Source organism: Diplotaxodon limnothrissa, linkage group LG13 (genome assembly GCF_057381915.1).
Source record: "Diplotaxodon limnothrissa isolate DT_005_m linkage group LG13, D_limnothrissa_male_GT1.1, whole genome shotgun sequence".
Classification (NCBI taxonomy): Eukaryota; Metazoa; Chordata; class Actinopteri; order Cichliformes; family Cichlidae; genus Diplotaxodon; species Diplotaxodon limnothrissa.
This window is the reverse complement of record NC_140608.1, coordinates 3973452-3992046: the sequence shown is the minus strand read 5'-3', so window position 1 is coordinate 3992046 and position 18595 is coordinate 3973452. Positions and strand designations below refer to the sequence as shown.

Sequence of the window (18595 nt, the reverse complement as noted above, 5' to 3'; positions counted from 1 at the left end):
GCATGGCTTAGGCGCTCACCTATGCCATGCTGCATAGGACACCTGTTATTAGTGGTTTTGGTGCTACAAATTCAGACTTTATTTAACAAACTAAGAATCACTAAGTAAGTAATTCTAACCACAAGTTGAGAGCTTGCAGTCAGGTCAGACACATCTGTAATAACAAAAACCTTCGATAGCAATTTAGTGGCCAGTTGATCTCAGATTAAAGAAAACCAACTCCTGGAACAAGCTTTATTTTCTGGACAGAGGCGAGTGGTACTGATGCCTCTGGTGTTTTAGTCTTTTGCAAAGATGAATCTCTTCTAACTTTGGTCCTAAAACAAGTCTAGTCTATTAAAGGAAGTTTTTGTGAGTTGTTTAATTATCAACTACAAGCCACGTCCTTGGATTCGGGCTCGATTTGATTTTAAATGGTGTACTCTGATGCTCCACAAGTGCTCATATAACTGTTGCCTTTAGTTCAAACTAAATAGGGCATTGTGCCTTAAATATTTATTTGGAAGGCCTCTGCGTGAACCTAACGCTCAGTCTTTTGGGACTGTATTAGCCTCACTAAGAGTACTGAGAAACAACAAACCTACCCCCACTCTTCATCAAAACACTTTACTTCCTATACTTTATTCATGCGCTCTCTAAGCAAATAGGCACTCAGGGAATATTCTGCTTCATATGTGGAGGGTTGCCTGGATTTGAAGTGATGATATTCTTATTTGGAAAGATTTGCATGCTGTTTTTCTTTTTTTTTTCTTTTTTTTACCTTGTAATTGGAAGAGAGGGGGACTTACACAAGAAAGGTCGTGAGTTAAATTTAAAGTAACAGGAAGTCCATCCTCTCCATTTTTCTCATGCCTTCTTTTCTCACACACACTCTCTTTCTCTTCTCCTTTCTTTGATTTCCTGTGTATTTAGAAAGTTGTGTATAAATGCTGACTTCAGAAAATGACTCAAAGCGCTTAACGCAGACACCCAGATCAGTCAGCAGAAAGATTTCCCATCCAGACATGTGAAGGTGTAGACATTTGCCTTTATTTATTTAATCTGCGGAAGTTTAAGGTTGTCTAGTGTGACCATATTCAGACCACACGGACTGATTATGGTCACAATATGGCCGTGATATTCGAAAGAATATCAAAAGAGCATCTTAATTGACTTCAGAGATTCCGCAGTTTAAAAAGAAGAAGAAAATATAACCATATGACACCTGTTCTGAGGTCATTACTTTGGCTTTGCGTTAAATTTAGAATTGATTTTAAAATTTTAGTGGATGTTAGTAAGACCCTGCAACATCTGGGACCTTAATATCGCTCAGACATGCTTGTAAACTGTGAACCAGCTCGACCCCTCGTGTAATCTGGAACAGGCCGCCTGGATATTCTTCTGGTCGACACCAACACTGGTGAAGATTCAGGAAAAACTTACCAAATCATTTCCATCTATCTCCATCTGTCATCGGTTCTGGTCTCATTTATAATTATCAGTTTATTTCATTTCTGCTTCTTCTGTTGTTTTAATTACCATCTTTTATGGGGTTAATTTATAAGTCTTATTTACAAAGTTTTGTGGCTGCAGCCGGCTATAATTTTGATCCCCGTACACAAAGATTTGTTCTTAATGTCATTTCATTAATCTTCATTTAAAGTGGCATTAAATGACTTACACATGTGGAGCCCCTATAAAGGACAGCCTCATGATTGAGGGCTTGTTAAAATCTTAAACTCGTAGTTTATTCTATAAGTGAAGATGAAAGGATGCCCAACTTTGTAAAGTCTTTAAGGTCATTTTACTTCTCAGCCTGAGGTGAAAATAGTAAAGTAAACTGCAGAAAAAAGAAAAGTGTGTATCTAAATGATCTGATACCAGGACTGTCTGTGAGTAAACACACTAATCTTTGTGTCTTTGTCACTTTTCAGTGTAGAACAAGTGGAGCTACAAGAGACGGACCCATGAAGCATGACAGGGTGGAGCTGAGGCTCAGCTGACCCTTCCCCTTCCTTCTTCTCCTTATTCTCCCCAGTGCTCCATTCGATCAGCACCAACCCCCTCCCTTCCCCTCGTTGCCCCTTCCTTCCTCCCGTGACCCCGTTGCATCTCACCCATCGTTCCTTGCCTCCAATTCCTCCAGACCTCAATCAACCGTGCCCAATGTACTCCCCGGAGCAGGAAAACATCTCCACCACCGCCTCCACCAAAGTGCCAGTGAAGTATGGAGAGCTCATTGTGCTAGGGTAAGCAGATGACAGATACTCAGCCTCACATCCAGAACACACATTTTTTAATTTGTATTATTTTTATGCAGTTATTTTTGTCTGTTAATCTTCTTACTATATTAGTAAGTGTTTGAGTCTGGGCCGCCAATTCCTCCCACAGGATCAGGAGTTGAGTAACCAAACTTGACACACAGGTACATCTTAGGCCCAGAAAGGTTCTTATCTATATCAGATATGATGACATTGTCACATTGCCTAGCAACCACCTAACAGCAGCCTAACAACCTTTTTTTTTTTTTTTAGCATTTATGCAGCTATACCTTGTAAAAGCATTGTATCGTTTCTATTTCACTACAGCAACATATTAACTTATACCCACAAAAGTTCATGATTTATTAGGACACCATCAGTTTGCCTGGAAACCACATAGTAATGGGCTCAAATGACCTAATTTTTGCAATTATGCACCTGCAGCACATTATGAGAGCATGCTGTAGCTTTAATTCCATGACAGCAACATCTCAGTTATATCCACAAAAGCTGAAGTACACATGATGTATCATAACACCATCATGCTGCCTAGCAAGCACAAAGCGGTGGGTTAAAATGACCCATATTTTTTGCATTTATGCGTTTACAACACCTCATAAAAGCTTTATATCATTTTATTTCATAGCCAATAGCACATACAGGCCAAATAATACTGCAGCATGGTGAAAAAACAGAAATGTTTTCATGGTGCTAGAATAATAATTGTAATAAAAAAGTAAGCTCAAATTCAAATCTGCCTAATTATTCGTTAAATTCCCTGGCACCTCAATACTCAAAATATCATGTTTATTTTTTAAGTCTTCCTCAATTTCAAAGGAAAATTTTTGTGCACTTTTTTCTCATGTCTGTCACTTTTTTAGAGGTTGTCAAATTCATGAAAATTATTTATACCGGTAATATTTCTATTTAATTTGTTGATGTGTTTAATTAAAGAATCTGATTCATGGTTGGTTAATAATTAAATGTGTTGGTTGCTGCCTGTAAGTTCTAGGACTGTTAATCTTGCTTCATAAACCAAGACTCTCCCTCAAAACACAGACAGATAATACCTTAATATCCTTCATGGTCATGCATGATGAATATAGTCACTGTTATGGATTTGGGGAATCCATGAAGCTCTGTTTTTTGACTGTGTTTTGCTACACAGTTATTATCTGGCATTCTAGATGCTGGACTGACAGTGGTTGGTTACAGAAATGTAATGTATCATTCAACACTGATTCAGACTTTTCTATAAATGTTGGCGCTCTAAGTTGATCCCTTTCTGAGCTAATAAGTTGGCTAATGCAGCCTCATTACCCTCATGTCACCTAAACCATCTTATAGATATAAAACCAGCAAAAAAAACCCCCAAAAACTAAAGAACTTTTAAAAAGCACCAAAGAACCGGCAACATGTTGTAGCTTAATAATGTTTATACCGTTCAGCTGATTTCTGCTGAAGAGAATTATAGAAACATAATAGGGGTTGCAAGAGAAATACAGTGAAATTTTAAAGGTACTTTGATTGGTCAGTTTATCTGTGGATATTTTCTGACACGCTTAGAATGATTCTTTTGAAAAGATGCCAAAAAGAAACAAAAGGAATGTGTTTCCACAAAGCAGCATAAACAGTGGGGATATTTTTATCCACACAGGGTCATGCACTGAGAACACACAGATCTGGTGCTTTGGACTTATTGAACATGACAGTACCCACATTGCTTGATGCGTTACTAGATCAGTGGATGCTGAGATTTGTTTTGAGTCAAGTCCACATAGTCAGCTGTAGGAAAAACCCTTCACTCCACCCTGCATCTTCAGCATAGAAGACGCATAACTCTAACTGCACACACACTTTCTCCAGTAACAACCGACAGTGGAGGACTTCCTCTATCTGTATGTATCTCCTGTTTATTCCCCAAAGGGGCATTCCACTCTGGTCCCTGTCCCAGCCCACTCCACAGAGGAATGCAGATGTCGGAAAGACTCCTTACATGCACGTTCATAGACGCACAAACATGCACATGCACGCACACACATTTATGAGCATAGAGCGCACATTTTTCATGTCTTATACACACACACACACATAGTTGGATCCACAGCTGACTCACAGTTTGTTGTTCTGGGTTGTGCTAGAGCAGCATTGTCAGGGAGATGACCGTGGAAATTTTCCCTAGTGGAAAACCGCAGTGAGCAGTAAACTCAGTTCAATGGCTTTACAAGGGAGAACCCCAGTTTTCCGTTTTGCTGTGCTTTTTCCGCTCCTAGTTTTTTGATTCTAGGTCAGGCCTCCCTTTTTTAAAGGTCAACACAGGCACTCACTGCTCCATGACATGAGCAAATACATACTGTGCAGCAACTGAGGCTGCTCTTTAAACCTTTGCAGGGTTCATTGAAACTGCATGTTTTGTGAGTGGTCACTGTGGGAGTTGAGCATCTAACCCTCACATTAGCACCACAGCAGGCGTTTTGACCTATCACAGTCAAGTAAAGACATCACCGGCACTCAAGCCACGCTGCGAGTTTTCTTGTCTTTCTTGTCTTTCAATCCTTTGTCGATTGAAAGTTACCATCCAAAAGTAAAGGGTGTTGCACGCTCAGCCTCTGGTATCTTAATGCAAAAATATTCAGTGCAATCACTGGGCAACTTTTCTCCAAGGAGGTTGATATCCTATTTTTATTCTAGTGTGACTGAGCTATAAAGTAGCATTGCTCTAGTCTCATGTGTCAAAACTCAAAGACACATGAGACCTTTGTCAATTAAAACTGGCAAAGGCCCAAATCGTAGCCAGCTGCAGACTTAGTTTGATTTGTTGGTTTTTGTGTATTTAGTTACCCGCACTGACTAAATGGTGTAACTTTGAGGCCTTTATGTGGAGTAAATCATTGCTAAATGATATCCACGATATTTTTAGTTTTTTATTTATCAAACTGTGTTCATGCACAACATATTTCCAGCCATTCATGGGATCCCAACTGGCCCATAGCAAAACTGTGTTCAGCTGCTCTAGTTGCAGCCAAATTGTACTGTGACACCAACAACAAATGTCTCGCAATAAATTATCGGAAAGCAGCTGTTGAAGAAATCCTCAGAAAATGTAAAAATGTGACTGTATTGAGCTGATCATTTGATTTACCTTGAATCACTGCCAGCATCCTCCTGGGGCATGATGGGTGAACAGCTCAAGAAACCAGGGCTCTCTGTTTCACCTCTTCCCTATCATAAAACCTCGTGCCAAATCAGGATGATTGCACTTTTGCTAGCTGGGGGGTTGGGAGACAAAAGGCAATGCAATAAATTACTTGGAAGGCAGCTGGAAGGTTTTCATGGTTCTATGAAGTAAACAGCTTAGCTGTTGTAAACTCCACCCATCTGAATGTCTGTTTGTCCTTCTGTTTGTGTCGCCTGTGTAACTGACAACAGATCCACAAATAGCAACAGAGAAACCCATCAACGATCTAAACGCCTAACTGAGTCCAATATGTTTCATGCCCAGTAATGCTAGTAGCCTAATGCGGAGGAATGCTGTGGTCTCTCTGGGGATGGTCTGTTTACAGGTGCCCTGGACATGCATGTGGGGCTTTTAAACAGCTGTAATGCTGCAGATGAGATCCCTCCCCCAGTGCACCTCTGTCTGTCTGCATGCATCATTTCTGTGAGCTTAACTGTGTGTCCACAAATATTATTAGTTTATCCGTGTGGCTTAAATCCTCATGAATCATGAATGTGATTCCCTATACTCCACAGCTGTGCAAACACATAGATACAGGTCTCACGGAGAGAACTATTACAATCATGTATATTTTGTCTTTTATTGCCTACTTTTTAAAGCACAACATCTTTTTAAGTAATTACCAACTCTAAGTCAGTACTATTGCAGTGTTAAAGGTGACTGGATTGGTAGATTTAACAATAAGCCAGATAATTCGTCAGGTTTTCCCAAATGCCGCATTTGGAGACTCAATAATAGAGGTGAGGCCTTGGAGACTACATTTACCCATGTCAGCATCCACCTGTCAGTCAATGGGACCATACACCCAAACTTTATGCCGTATAAACTAAGCCCTGTATAGGCTGTAATCATTTTATAGTTAAACTTGTATGTTTTTAACATGTCTTTGGGGATTGGCTCGCTATCAGAGCTGGCCTTTAAATGTCCACTAGAGGAACTGCGGTTTTTGGCCTTGCTCACTTTATTTTTCAGCCCTGATAGTTGCTGCTTGGTTTTACACATATAAACAGAGACACAGAGAGTGACTCATGCATGAGAAGTAATTGCTCACACTACCTGCCTTTATGCTTTTATAGGTTTACTGTATGAGTGTTACCTTGTTGCTGCAAACTGGGATTTAGTTTATTAGTGTTTGGAGTGAATACACAGACACACACAAACATACTAGATGGTGCTAGCTGTCGGAAATAAGGAATACAGTATGAATCTGCACATTCAGACTAACTTTTTCCTGACTCTGGTTCTTCCTGTCTTCCAACCTGCATGCACAATCATGAACTTGTCGCCGATCTTTGACCTTTCTGCTTTTGTTTTGAGAATATTCGTGTCATGCATGCAGTACTGCTACCCATGGGAACCTGATTTTGAACTGCCAGGAACACTTTGGGCTCTTTCCAGCAGACCGCCCTGCCCTTGCTCTGGATACGGGCTAAACTTCACCATGGTTACAGTCTTGCCATGGTTACTCTTCCCAAACGTTGCCGTGGCTCTGTTCTCTCACCATGGTTACTCATAAACCCTTCAAGCGTTGTTTGATCCCAGATCTTCTAACTCAGAGAAACATTTAGCTGGAGGCTGGGCGTCCTCACAAACCCGCCTGTGTCGTCTGTCATACCTGGACTTCATAGAGGGGGTGGGTTTGTTTCAAGAGTCTGATTGGCCGGAGACACGTTCCAACTGTGCTTATACTGCATGAATAGTTTTCCTGTATGAAGAAGATTACCTCTTTGAAAGACTACACATTGAACCTTGAGTTACGTGTGACTGTTTCTTATGTGTTCTGAGACGTAAAGTGCAGTTAGGGTATAAGTCAGAAGAGTTCATACCGTAACGTCTGTGGCTTCTGGATGTCATAACAATGTTAAAGTAGCGAGCAGTGTTTATGCATGCAGTAATGTTTATAAAGCCGTGGCACCGCTCATAGGAATATCACTTCACACTGGTGACGGCTTATCTGAAACATGTGTGTGCAATAACGAGTAAAACATCTGTGTACTGAGAGAAACACGGATCCGATGTGTTTGGAAATTTCTCTCTTTTTGTTCAGTAATAAGTTTGTTACAATTTTCCATAAATGAGCAAACAGAACCAAAACCAAAATGTAGTGTGTTTATATAAATACATGTAAATATTGTTTAGACTATTTATTATGTGTTGTCTGCTTAAATAATTAGTGGCAGACTTCAAATTATATGTGATTGCATTTCCTTATTGTACAAATAAATGAAGTCAGAGAAGCCCAACGTGCAACAGACCACTCCTCTTGTACAATTTTAGACAAAAATCCTGCAGCAGTTCAAAAAGTGCAACATACTGTTCCGATGGACTTTCTGAAAGATCCAAACTGTCCACATTTTTCCAAAAAACTCAAAAGACCTTTTTAAATACAATTAGTTTACTTTATTAGGTAGACCTCGCTAGTACTGAGTTGGATCCTTTTTTTTTTCATCAGATTTTGGATTTTTGTCCAAATTGACACATGACAGCATCACAGATTTCTTTTATTCATGATGCGAGTTTCCCGTTTCACAACATCCCAAAGGTGCTCTGCTGGACTGAGATCTGGTGACTTTGGAGGTCGTTTGAGCTTATTAAACTACTTGTCATGTTCAGGAAGCTAATATGATATGATTTGAGCTTTGGGGCACGTTATGCTGCTGGAAGGCCATTCAAAGATGGTCTCACAGTGGTAATAAAGGGATGGACATGGTCAGGAACAATACAACAGAAGTCGAGACGCAACAGCCTAGGTAGCGTTTTTCCAATTTTCTGTTGTCCAAGAGAGTCTGTGTGAATTGTAGCTCAGTTTCTTGTTTTTAGATGACAAGAGTGGCACCCGGTGTGATCTTCTGCCTGTGTGTGTGTGTGTGTGTGTTATGACTGACGTAATTTTAGTCTGCAAAACTGGGTTATAACACGTGGTCATTTGAGTGGCTGTTGACTTCTTGTTTCCAGCTTCTCTGACCTCTGGTATCATTAAAGCATTTTCTTCCAGAAAACTGTGGCTCACTGGATATTTTCTCTGCAAACCCTAGAGATAGTTGTGTGGGAAAATCCCAGTAGATTAGCAATTAGTGGGACCATGCCACCTTAAAAGTCAAATCTTAAATCACCTTCCCCGTTCTGATTCCCCGTTTGAACTTCAGCATGTCACAGCGCAGAGCTCCTGCCGTATATATCAAATATAAATGATTAAATATTTGCCTTGAACAGGTGTACCTAATAAAATGTCAGTGAATTACATATTACTTTTAACATGTATCCAGTGTGTAACATTCAACCTGTATTGTTTTGTCTGTTTTTGTTAAAAATAAAAACAATGCTATCAGCTTTTTGTCCTTTTTGCTTTGTTTTTTTTTTTTTTTTTTGCTGGATACATAACTTCGGCTCTACTGGAATTTATTTTGAAATAATGTAACTACTTCCTGAAATCCTCTGTGGCCGCTTTTACCTGGAAACTCAAACTGCCTTTCAACCTGTTTTGCTTTAATGACTTCCTTTTGTTGATTGTGTTGTTGTGAGGGCGAGTGAGCGCCTTCCTTCTGCTGTACTGAATAGAAAGTGGAAGGTTTTATGAGAGGGATGAACCAGATATCATTTTTTCTTTCTGTCTTGGTAATCAGTGGCACTTTGTTGACCTGCTGAAATGTGGACAGAAGTGATGAATGTTTTCTTATTTCAGGATGTTAACAAAGTCACACACACAGGCTCAGAGAGACACAACAGCGCAGTCACAGTGCTGCTGAGAGCCACAGAGACTTTTCTGTTGGAGGGAACGCCTCTGTTTATTCTCCTTTCCTCAGCCATGTATCAGTCTAAATGAGTCTCTCTGTGTGTTTATTTTCTCAGCCTTTCGAGGGTTATGTTTGGAGGGCTTTATTGTTTTGTGGCACATGATGTACTTTTGTAGAAAGGCATGTATAAAAAGTATAGGTTGCTGTTTGTGTGCGTGTAGTCTTAGGCACTTGGAGGGAGTGCACTAAAAGGCCTCAAGCATTTTCCACAATGACTGTTTTTTCCAGCGTATTATGCAGCTGCCCAGACAATAATGCCCTATTGTTTTATGCATGCATAAGTGTGTTTATGTTTGTGTGTGTTTGTGTGTACATGCAGATACAATGGCTCTCTGCCCAACGGGGATCGGGGGCGACGTAAAAGCCGCTTTGCACTTTGCAAGAGGCCGAAGGCAAACGGGGTGAAGCCCAGCACAGTTCACGTCGCCTGCTCTCCACAAGCAGCCAAGGTGAGACGCACAATAACACGACCTTTTAGACTTACAAGTGATCACAAAGCTGCAGCCGTCAGTTAGATTCATTAAACACATGGCCTAAACATTTAATGATGGAAAATTGCATTCTTTAATTCATCTCTGCGTAGGTGTGGGATGTTGTTTTTATGAAAACGTCAAATACAAACACACTGGTTCAGTGGTTTTGGCCTGCAGTGCTCCAACAAAGGCTTTTGTGAAACTGCTTTTTTGTTCTGTGATATTAAAGTACTGCACACAATGAATCTCACAAACACACACACAATTGTCAGGAGAGAAAAGGAAAAAAAGCTCAGCAGAGCTTCCCTGAGTTTGCAGAACAAGGAAAAAAATCAGGTACAAGGTTTTGTCAAGGTTTTAAAATATATTTGGACAATGGTTTTTACATGGGATTTAACTGGAACATGGTCAAGGTTTATAAGAGAAACAAATGCGAGCTGTCCAGTGGAAGGTAACTGAGCATTTTCTTGCAAAATCCAGGGTAGAACACGTTCATGTGTTTCCATCATCAGCCCAAAGACTGCCCAGAAATCCACTAAAATCTGTTAAATGATCAGGGAATTGTAGTTGTGTATGTGTGCGAGAGAGTGCTTTTTTTGGTTTGACATCAGCACATAATGGCTTCTCTGAGAACGCACACTTTTATACCCTGACTCACACACGCACTCGCGCACAGGCCAGGCTTTAGCTGCAGTCTGGAAGAGCGATTGTCCGTTTCAGTCCTGTGTGTGGTCCTAACTGACCAAAAAGAACATGGATCCAGTTAATGATTACACATCTCCACCCTTCCCGTGTGCATCTGTTATTTTCTGCAAGGATCATTGAGGAGATGTCAGAGGTGTTTTTGATAGAAAACATGCTCAGTTCAGTCTTCTGCATTTAAAGTGAAGGGTATGATTCTGCTTTCGGTGCTGATCTGATCTCTTCCTTCTGTCTTTCCAGGCCATAAGCAACAAAGACCAGCACAGCATCTCTTACACTCTGTCTCGAGCCCAGACGGTGGTGGTGGAGTACACCCACGACAGCAATACAGACATGTTCCAGGTAACAAGCCCCAGCTTTTATCACCGTGCCTGGAGTTTTACAACCAATTCACAGTCCTTACTTTTTCCACTTCACTGCTCCACTCACACACATATTAAATAGAGGCTGGTAACAGAGCATCTGCGTGTTTAGTGCAGGGATTTTCGATCTTTAAAGCAGAGCCCTTGAAGGGACGCCGGAATGAGAGACATGAGGCACAATGTGTGAGGTGAAGTGCATGATGTCTTTCTGAAAATAATTGGAAGTTAGTTGTTGTGGTTTGGCCCGCTTATCAACACAGTCAGCAGTTGGATCTGCAGCAGTGGAAGTGACACATAGACACTTGAGATACTTTGAAACCTCAGTCCTGATTACAGCAAACTGCTTCCAAATTTGTACCTCTCGTAATAACGGACCCTTTATTCCAATGTGCACCATGAATAAAGGGCCACAAATGGACTTGGAAAAGCTAAGAAAAAAGCCTCTTTGAAAAACAATATCAAAGTACTTCAGTTATAGTTGTCTGTGTACTAAAACAGGTTCAGCATCTTCATAATGTGCCATATCTCAAAGTATAAACCAGAGATTCTTTTTTAGCTTTATCCATATCAAGTCACCAATAAACAAGGATCAAAGCTGAATTTTAGTTAATAAAACATAACACAAAAGCATCACCAGAGTTTTGTTTTCTATACAAAAATCTTTTGTATAGTCCACATCCCCCTGGATGAGCCACAGTTTGAGAACCACCACTGGTGTATACAAATGTAAATGTAGAAATGTTTTTAATTTAAAAAAAAAAAAAAAAAGCCCTTAATGTAACACCTCTCCATGAATCGCCACCTTATCGTGGTGGAGGGGTTTGCGTGCCCGTGTGATCCCAGGAGCTATGTTGTCGGGGGCAACTTGCCCCTGGTAGGGTCTCCCAAGGCAAATTGGTCCTGGGTGAGGGGCCAGACTAAGTGCGATTCAAAAAAAGAAAAGCAAAAACAACCGCAACAAAAACAAAAACAAACAAAAAAACCTTAGAAGTACTGCCCAGATTAGGAAACTACCCAGGAGCCTCGGTGAATGGGCTTATTGTCAGCTCAAGCGATGTTCGACTCCACCATCCTGTCAGTTTACCACCTGCAAAAGGATCCATGGGGGTCCGGTGCTTTGTGTATTCACGGAGGTGTTGGCGGGATAATCCCTGGCGCCCTAAACTGCGCATAAGAAAAGGCAGAACTGTTCATTTATTGGCCGATCTATGAAAAAAAGAATAAGATCCCAAATGCAAGCTTGGTCATTTGAAAGGAGGAGGTTTAAGTGACGTCCTACTAGAAGGAGGCAAGTCCAGGACCTGCTGCAGATAACACATTTCTCAGTTGGCTTGGCTTCAGTGTCCTCACCAGAAGAGGGGTAAAGGGAAGACTGAGCATCTCTGCTTAGACTGGAGTCCCTGTGTCCCAGACATGAATAAGCAGCAGAAAACGGATGCATGCTTGGATATAAAATGATCTTTACATCAAATGGAGTTTTAATGAAATGGTAAATGTTAAAATTTCTATTATTATTATTATTTTTTGCCTGATGACCTTAACTGGTGAGTCGCCTTAAGCTTGGAAAAAGCAGTCTACTGCTCTGCTGGTGCTTTCAGCCATGTCACATAATGACTTCTTTCCATCTGGTGACATTAACTCTTGGAGCTGACTGTGTCCTGATCTCACTGTGTTGAGTAATAAAATGAACCAATCATGAATCATTCATCTTAGTCAGATTTGGACAAAAGATATTACTGCATCAGTAAAGCTTTTAACACAGAATTCCTCCAAAGTCATTGTGTTCTGTCTTGACTTGCACTAACACTGAGGCTTTCCTGTGTGGTGTCTATGGTACTCTGGTGACGCTATCAGGGAAGAAAAGTACTCATCTTTAGGGGTTTTATGGGTTTTATACAAGTTTGCAATGCATGTGAAGCAATTCGACTCTACTTAAAAGTCTCTAGCATGTCTTTGTTCTGTGTATTGTCTGCTGTTAAAGATTATCCAACTGTCTTGGCTTATGTATTTCAAATTTCCTAATGGATTCCATCCTGGACACATTCTGCATCCATTTAGCAGTTTTTGTCTCCATTCTCTGTTATGTTTTTCATCTTACCAGCTTCCCCTGAGGTAATACATCATTATATTATCACATCGCTGAAAAGCATTGTGGGCTAATCTTTCCATCTCTCTTCTCCAGATCGGTCGATCCACAGAGAGTCCAATAGACTTTGTAGTGACGGATACAGTGGCAGGCAGCCAGAGTAACGCAGACACTCAGTCGGTCCAAAGCACCATCTCCCGCTTCGCCTGCCGCATTATGTGCCAGCGCACGCCGCCTTACACAGCGCGCATTTACGCCGCAGGCTTCGACTCTTCCAAGAGCATCTTCCTCGGGGTGAGCACTGTTTCATCTGGAGCTTCAGACACGTGTGGGCGAGTTTGTGAGAGCAAAAAGGCAGAAGGATGAGAGAAGGAAAGACTAAAGAACCACAGGACAAAGAGGAAAACAAGACATGAAAGACGTGTCGTAGAGCGTGTGCTCTCATATTATTCTAAAACCTTTAACCTGCTTTTACTTTTCCCATGTTCTTGTTTTTACTGTCCTTCTCAATTTGTCATTGTTTGACAGCAGAGGACAACAACTGATGGTGTCCTGTTAGTGCTCTTGGTGGCAACACTAAACTCACACATGCTCAGTAGAGAAAGCTCAGTCTGCTAAATATGTATCTGCACATTGTCTGCTAAATATGATTGGAGGTTGGACGAAGGGCTGCTGAACGCATATGAATATCAGCGTGTTTTTTGCTTCATTCAGGAGAAAGCTGCTAAGTGGAAGACATCTGATGGTCAGATGGACGGGTTGACCACCAATGGCGTGCTGGTGATGCACCCTCGCAACGGCTTTAGCCAGGACTCCAAACCAGGCGTCTGGAGGGAGATCTCGGTCTGCGGCAACGTCTTCACCCTGCGAGAAACGCGCTCAGCACAGCAGCGGGGAAAGATGGTAGGAACACATGAACTGTTTACTTTTTTCCATAGGTGTATCTACTTAAAATTTCATACAAGTTTGAATCTCACTGACCCTGAGGTCAGGTTTTTCTGAAAAAATATATACAATAGGTGTGTTTACTAGGAAGCTGAGGGGAAGCGCTGGTGGATGCCAATATTTTTGACACTGTGGATTGTCATTTTTCAGCTCCACAGGTTTCAGCTTGTTCTCCACTAACTCCTAGCAACCTGTGCCAATTAAGGAAGTTAGTGCCACGCTTTGTCACCAAAAATAGTCAATTCTGGCCAAAAGTTATGAGTTCCTGCATATTTCCACTTTTTTAAAGTTGTCAGGAAATAGTCACAGTAATTAGTAAAATATACAGGTTAAAAGAAGAAACTCTCAGAAGGGGGAGAAAATTAGCGAGTTCTAAAAGTTGCATAATTGTTGCACAAACATCATCACACGTTCAGTGATTATTAGCATCTAAATGTTAATGTTTATTTTGATTTGAGCATTTTAACCTGTTTTAATCACTGCTAAAAAACGCATGAAAACCTTGAAATGCACAGTTCTTGGTCTTTGCCTTTTTAGAGGTAATTTTTTCTTCTACAATCACAAATATTGTGATTTTCTTGCAGAACTGCTGTATCGCGATGCCACAGTTATCGTAGGATATGTATCATGAGTTACTGTGATTAACATGATGAATGCATTTTCAGTCTCTCTGCTCCGTGGCAATCAGTTAACCGCAAAACATATTTCCCTCGCACACATTCCATCACAGTATCTCATACTTCATCACAATCGCATAGCAGCGCTGTCACTCAGGCAGCAGGAGGTCAGTCAGAGCTTAACACCCACCAGGAGGTCACTGGGATGCTATCTCCATGGCAGCAGGCCCTCCTGTCAAAGCTGTTTGTAACAAGACCATGTAAGGGATCCTCCTGCTGACGTCACAGTCTCCCAGCCAGTCGCGGCGCTGTCTGCGTCTCATCAGTGTGGACAGTTGTCTGATTGGATTTACGAGGCTGTTGGGATGTTTCATTAGGTCTTTGTTTCTTCTCCTCCTCTCCACAAGATGTATATCATCAGCCACGCGCACACAGTCAGCAGCCGTAATATTAATCCATCCCTTTATCGAGTGTCCCACCTGCTCTCAAGTCTTTCCACAAATTAACAGCTCCCTTATCTCCACCTGCCCTTTCCCATCCACACACTTACCAGTGTTATCCACCTCTACAGCATCCACTCGTTATTTCACAGCTGGTTGATCATTTGTATTGCCAGCTGCGGGACAGCACATATTTTCATTACGCACGGTAACAAAGCGCGATGGTGTTTAAACCGTCTGCACATACGAGTGGTTACTGCTCAGGTGGAGTCCTTTCATTGTCAGCGTCGCTACAGTTGGGGTAACATCACTATACAAGATGAAAGGCTGTGGGACTTTACTACAAAGATAACTTGTACTTTCTTAAAACATGTTTCTTTAACATGTGACTACAACAAGAAGCCTTAACTCTAAAGAGGATGTTGGAGCCCTGGTTTGAAATATTACACCCATTGTTGTTTTGTTGTATGTGCTATTACACAGAGATACAGAAAAAAGTAAAACATGAATTAAATTTTAAAATTACCGTATTTTCTCTGTGATTTTTTCAAAGTTTGAGTTAGTAAACCCCACTTAGATGAAATATTTTTCTTTTATTTAAAGTCCTAAACAGGCCAAAACCTGTTTAGTGGAGTGCAAATCTTGATTGTTGAGACTAGAATTTAATGACTAAATAGCTGACTAAATATATGTGTGCTTTTATAAGTCATTTATTCTGTTTTGGCCTTTGATGAATAATGTGAAACCAAAAGAGAGAAATGAAATCTTGTGTCACGATGAAACTGAAATAAACCTGCTCAATGCATTTTTGTGCCTCCAGTCACATCTCTGCATGAAGCAATAAAAACACTCCGTCAACTGCCACTGTTACTCAGCAGTGACTCCATGCAGTCCCTATCTAAATAAATGAGGAAATAGACCTAACATGAATTTTAATTTTGGCCATCAGGGAATAAAATGTAGCGAAAAAATCTGATAATAAGTGCTTTAAAAGTTTTGTGACTCTGATTCAGGTTTAAAAAGTTTGTCTTTGTTGCCAGTTCTTCTTAGCCAAAAATAAGACATAAAGCACACTTCTCGATATCTTTACTACAATAAAGTGTAGATGGGAATCACTACAACAACATGATTGTCTTAAATGCTTCCTGGACTGGATCTTTTTGTGGCAGGAGCAGCACAACCTCCATATTTAAAGTTAAGGGATCAGATTTCTGTTCAGGGTTAAACTGCTTAGAAACCTTCCAGCAGATGTCATTTCAGTCCAGTTAGGTGTTGGTTTGTATTCACTCGATATCAAAACTAGAATTAAAAACTGAGTGTTGGACTCATCCAACAACCTTAAATCATTAAACAACAACATTATTTTTGACCGAAAAGGGTGAAAACTGAACATCTTACTGGCTTCTAATAGTGTTTTCCTCAACTCTCAAGTGCACTTCTCTTAATGAGAGAACTGCTCTGCCGTAGCGGACGCTGACACATGAAGGACATTGTGATTGAATAGTCTTGAATAAATTGGCTCAGCACGTTTGCCAAAAGCCCCTGAGTTGTTGGTTTAATGTTTAGCTCCACGGTGTGTAATCTTTATATGACATGTGGGGATAAAGATTCATCAGAAGCATTTTTGGTAGCTTTTTTGCGTCGTTACTGGGAGGTGAAGATGAAACATGCACAAGTTTGTTTCAGTTATTGGGTGGATTGAGTCAGCCTTTACCAGCAGGGCAGCTGGTTTGCCCTTCTGTTTGACATAATTAGGAATATCTTACAGTGCAGTCTACACACACGCACACACACATATAACAGTGGGTTGTAGTGGGGGGTAGTGCTGCTGTGGGGGTTTTCGTGAGGGATGACAAATGATCGGAGTGCAGTGTCTGAGCTCCTGCTGCTTTAATACAAGCTTTTGTCCTGATAATTTAACGGTTTCAGTGTAATTTAATTAAACTCTGAGAGGAGGTGAGAGCATCTCGATGTTTACATGGACCGAGGGCCCTTATGTCATTAAGCTTGAGCATGATTATACACTGAGGAGACAAATACTTCTTTAAACTGTCTTTTTAAGTGGGTTAGAAGAAGCTACCTTATAAATACAGGGTTTTGCTTAACCTTCTGAACTCTTACCTGTTCCAGCTGAAAATCTGAAGTACGTAACATAAAGCCTGAGGGTGAGGATCGGCTCACAGACGATGTTAATCCAGGCCGGTACTTTTTAAAAGGAAGGGAAAACGAAACAATGCCTCAAAATGAATAAAAGGCAGCGCTATGCGATTCAGTCTCAGAATGAATGACTATAACAAGGTTGTACTGCTTTTAACTCTATTCCATCAGACGTCACTCTACTGTGTTCAAATTGGGCAGTTTGAAGGCTATATTATGGTCGCCGCATGACCATAATATTGACCATTCAGGACAGTGAGCTGATGGTCAGTTTCACCATTCCGTGCTAGTATTGAGGTTTCACAGTCACATGACTACTAACCACGTTGACGGTAACTTGTCCGTCATTTATGAGGGGAAAATGTATGTTCCCCAACCAGTTGGCCTCCTTAAAGTTTCTTTGGTTGCTTGCAGATTTCCGCAGTCGCCCATAGTTTCTACGGAAAACTCTGACTTGTCTAAGAAAACTCTCCAGCTGCTCTCCAAGCAGGAATGAAATTGTGTAACATGCAGTTCGCCTTCAAGGTAAAAGACGAGCATTTCAGCTTTTACTTTGAAGGTGAATGCAGCACACCAGGTTAAAAAAACTACAAAAGGTGCACAACAACCTGGCATAACACTGAACTGAGTGTGAGTTTGAACAAATGACCAAATGCCTCAAGGCTCGATCCAGTGGCTGGGGTTTTATTGTGACCTCTCCTTACTTTCCTAAAAATGCCATAAAAATAATGTTTAAAAACAACAACACCCATGTGTAGTTTACACCAGCAGTTGTGATACCACTTTAGTTTTTTGCTTGGGGCTGTAATCGACCTTTATGACGGATGCAGACTTTTTCTGTCTTGCAATGAGCATGTTTGCTGTCACCATTTTGGTGTTTTGCAACTGAGTCATTGCACCGACTCAAGATGTTAGCCAACGAGGATAACCCTGGATAATCCTCCAAATAAACAAAATAGACTTAATGTTTTAATCAGTGTGATCTGAAGGGACTTGCTGAGAAAATAAGTCAGGAAAGTGTCTGCTGAGGCTGAGTCAGGCGCTGCCAGGTTGGCTTTACTTTTCAGATCCAGAAGCTACATCCGCGTTTCTACTGTGCATCTTTCCTCTGTGCTTCGGTATTTCTGCATCAGACACGAAGCCAGGCTTTAATGAAAAGGGAAGACATTATCTCAGGCCATTATTGTAGTCATGTATTCCACATTGCGTTTGTTCAATAGTAAATGTAGGTAAAGAGTTTCTTCAAAAAGTCTGAGTTAGCTGTGACACATTTAATAACAGAAGATCGGTTTGGTTAATTTATGAATTTGACCATGTATGTTTTTTATTTAAATCTGCTATCACCAACATTTTCTTAAATCATTGATGTAGGTATGTAGTACATGGTAAATATTATATCCTGATGATTGTATAATAATCTATTTTAAGTTTAGTATTGCAGTTTGATGTGTTTTATCAGTGACCCTCACAGTGGTGCATATGAGACGATAACCAGCACAGAAGCATTTATTGTGAATCTGTTTGCATTTATATGTTAAAAA

The 18595-nt window shown here is 40.7% G+C and overlaps 1 protein-coding gene across 1 annotated transcript in view; it reads left to right on the top strand.

Moving 5' to 3' along the window:
- peli1b (pellino E3 ubiquitin protein ligase 1b) overlaps window positions 1-18595 on the top strand; it is a 54644-nt gene that overhangs the window by 29719 nt on the left and 6330 nt on the right. The window contains exons 2-6 of the mRNA XM_085369659.1: window positions 1914-2228; window positions 9592-9721; window positions 10688-10789; window positions 12992-13189; window positions 13610-13798. Of these exons, the coding sequence (XP_085225785.1) occupies window positions 2146-2228; window positions 9592-9721; window positions 10688-10789; window positions 12992-13189; window positions 13610-13798 (702 nt within the window). The 5' untranslated portion in view covers window positions 1914-2145. The remainder of the gene's footprint in view (window positions 1-1913; window positions 2229-9591; window positions 9722-10687; window positions 10790-12991; window positions 13190-13609; window positions 13799-18595) is intronic.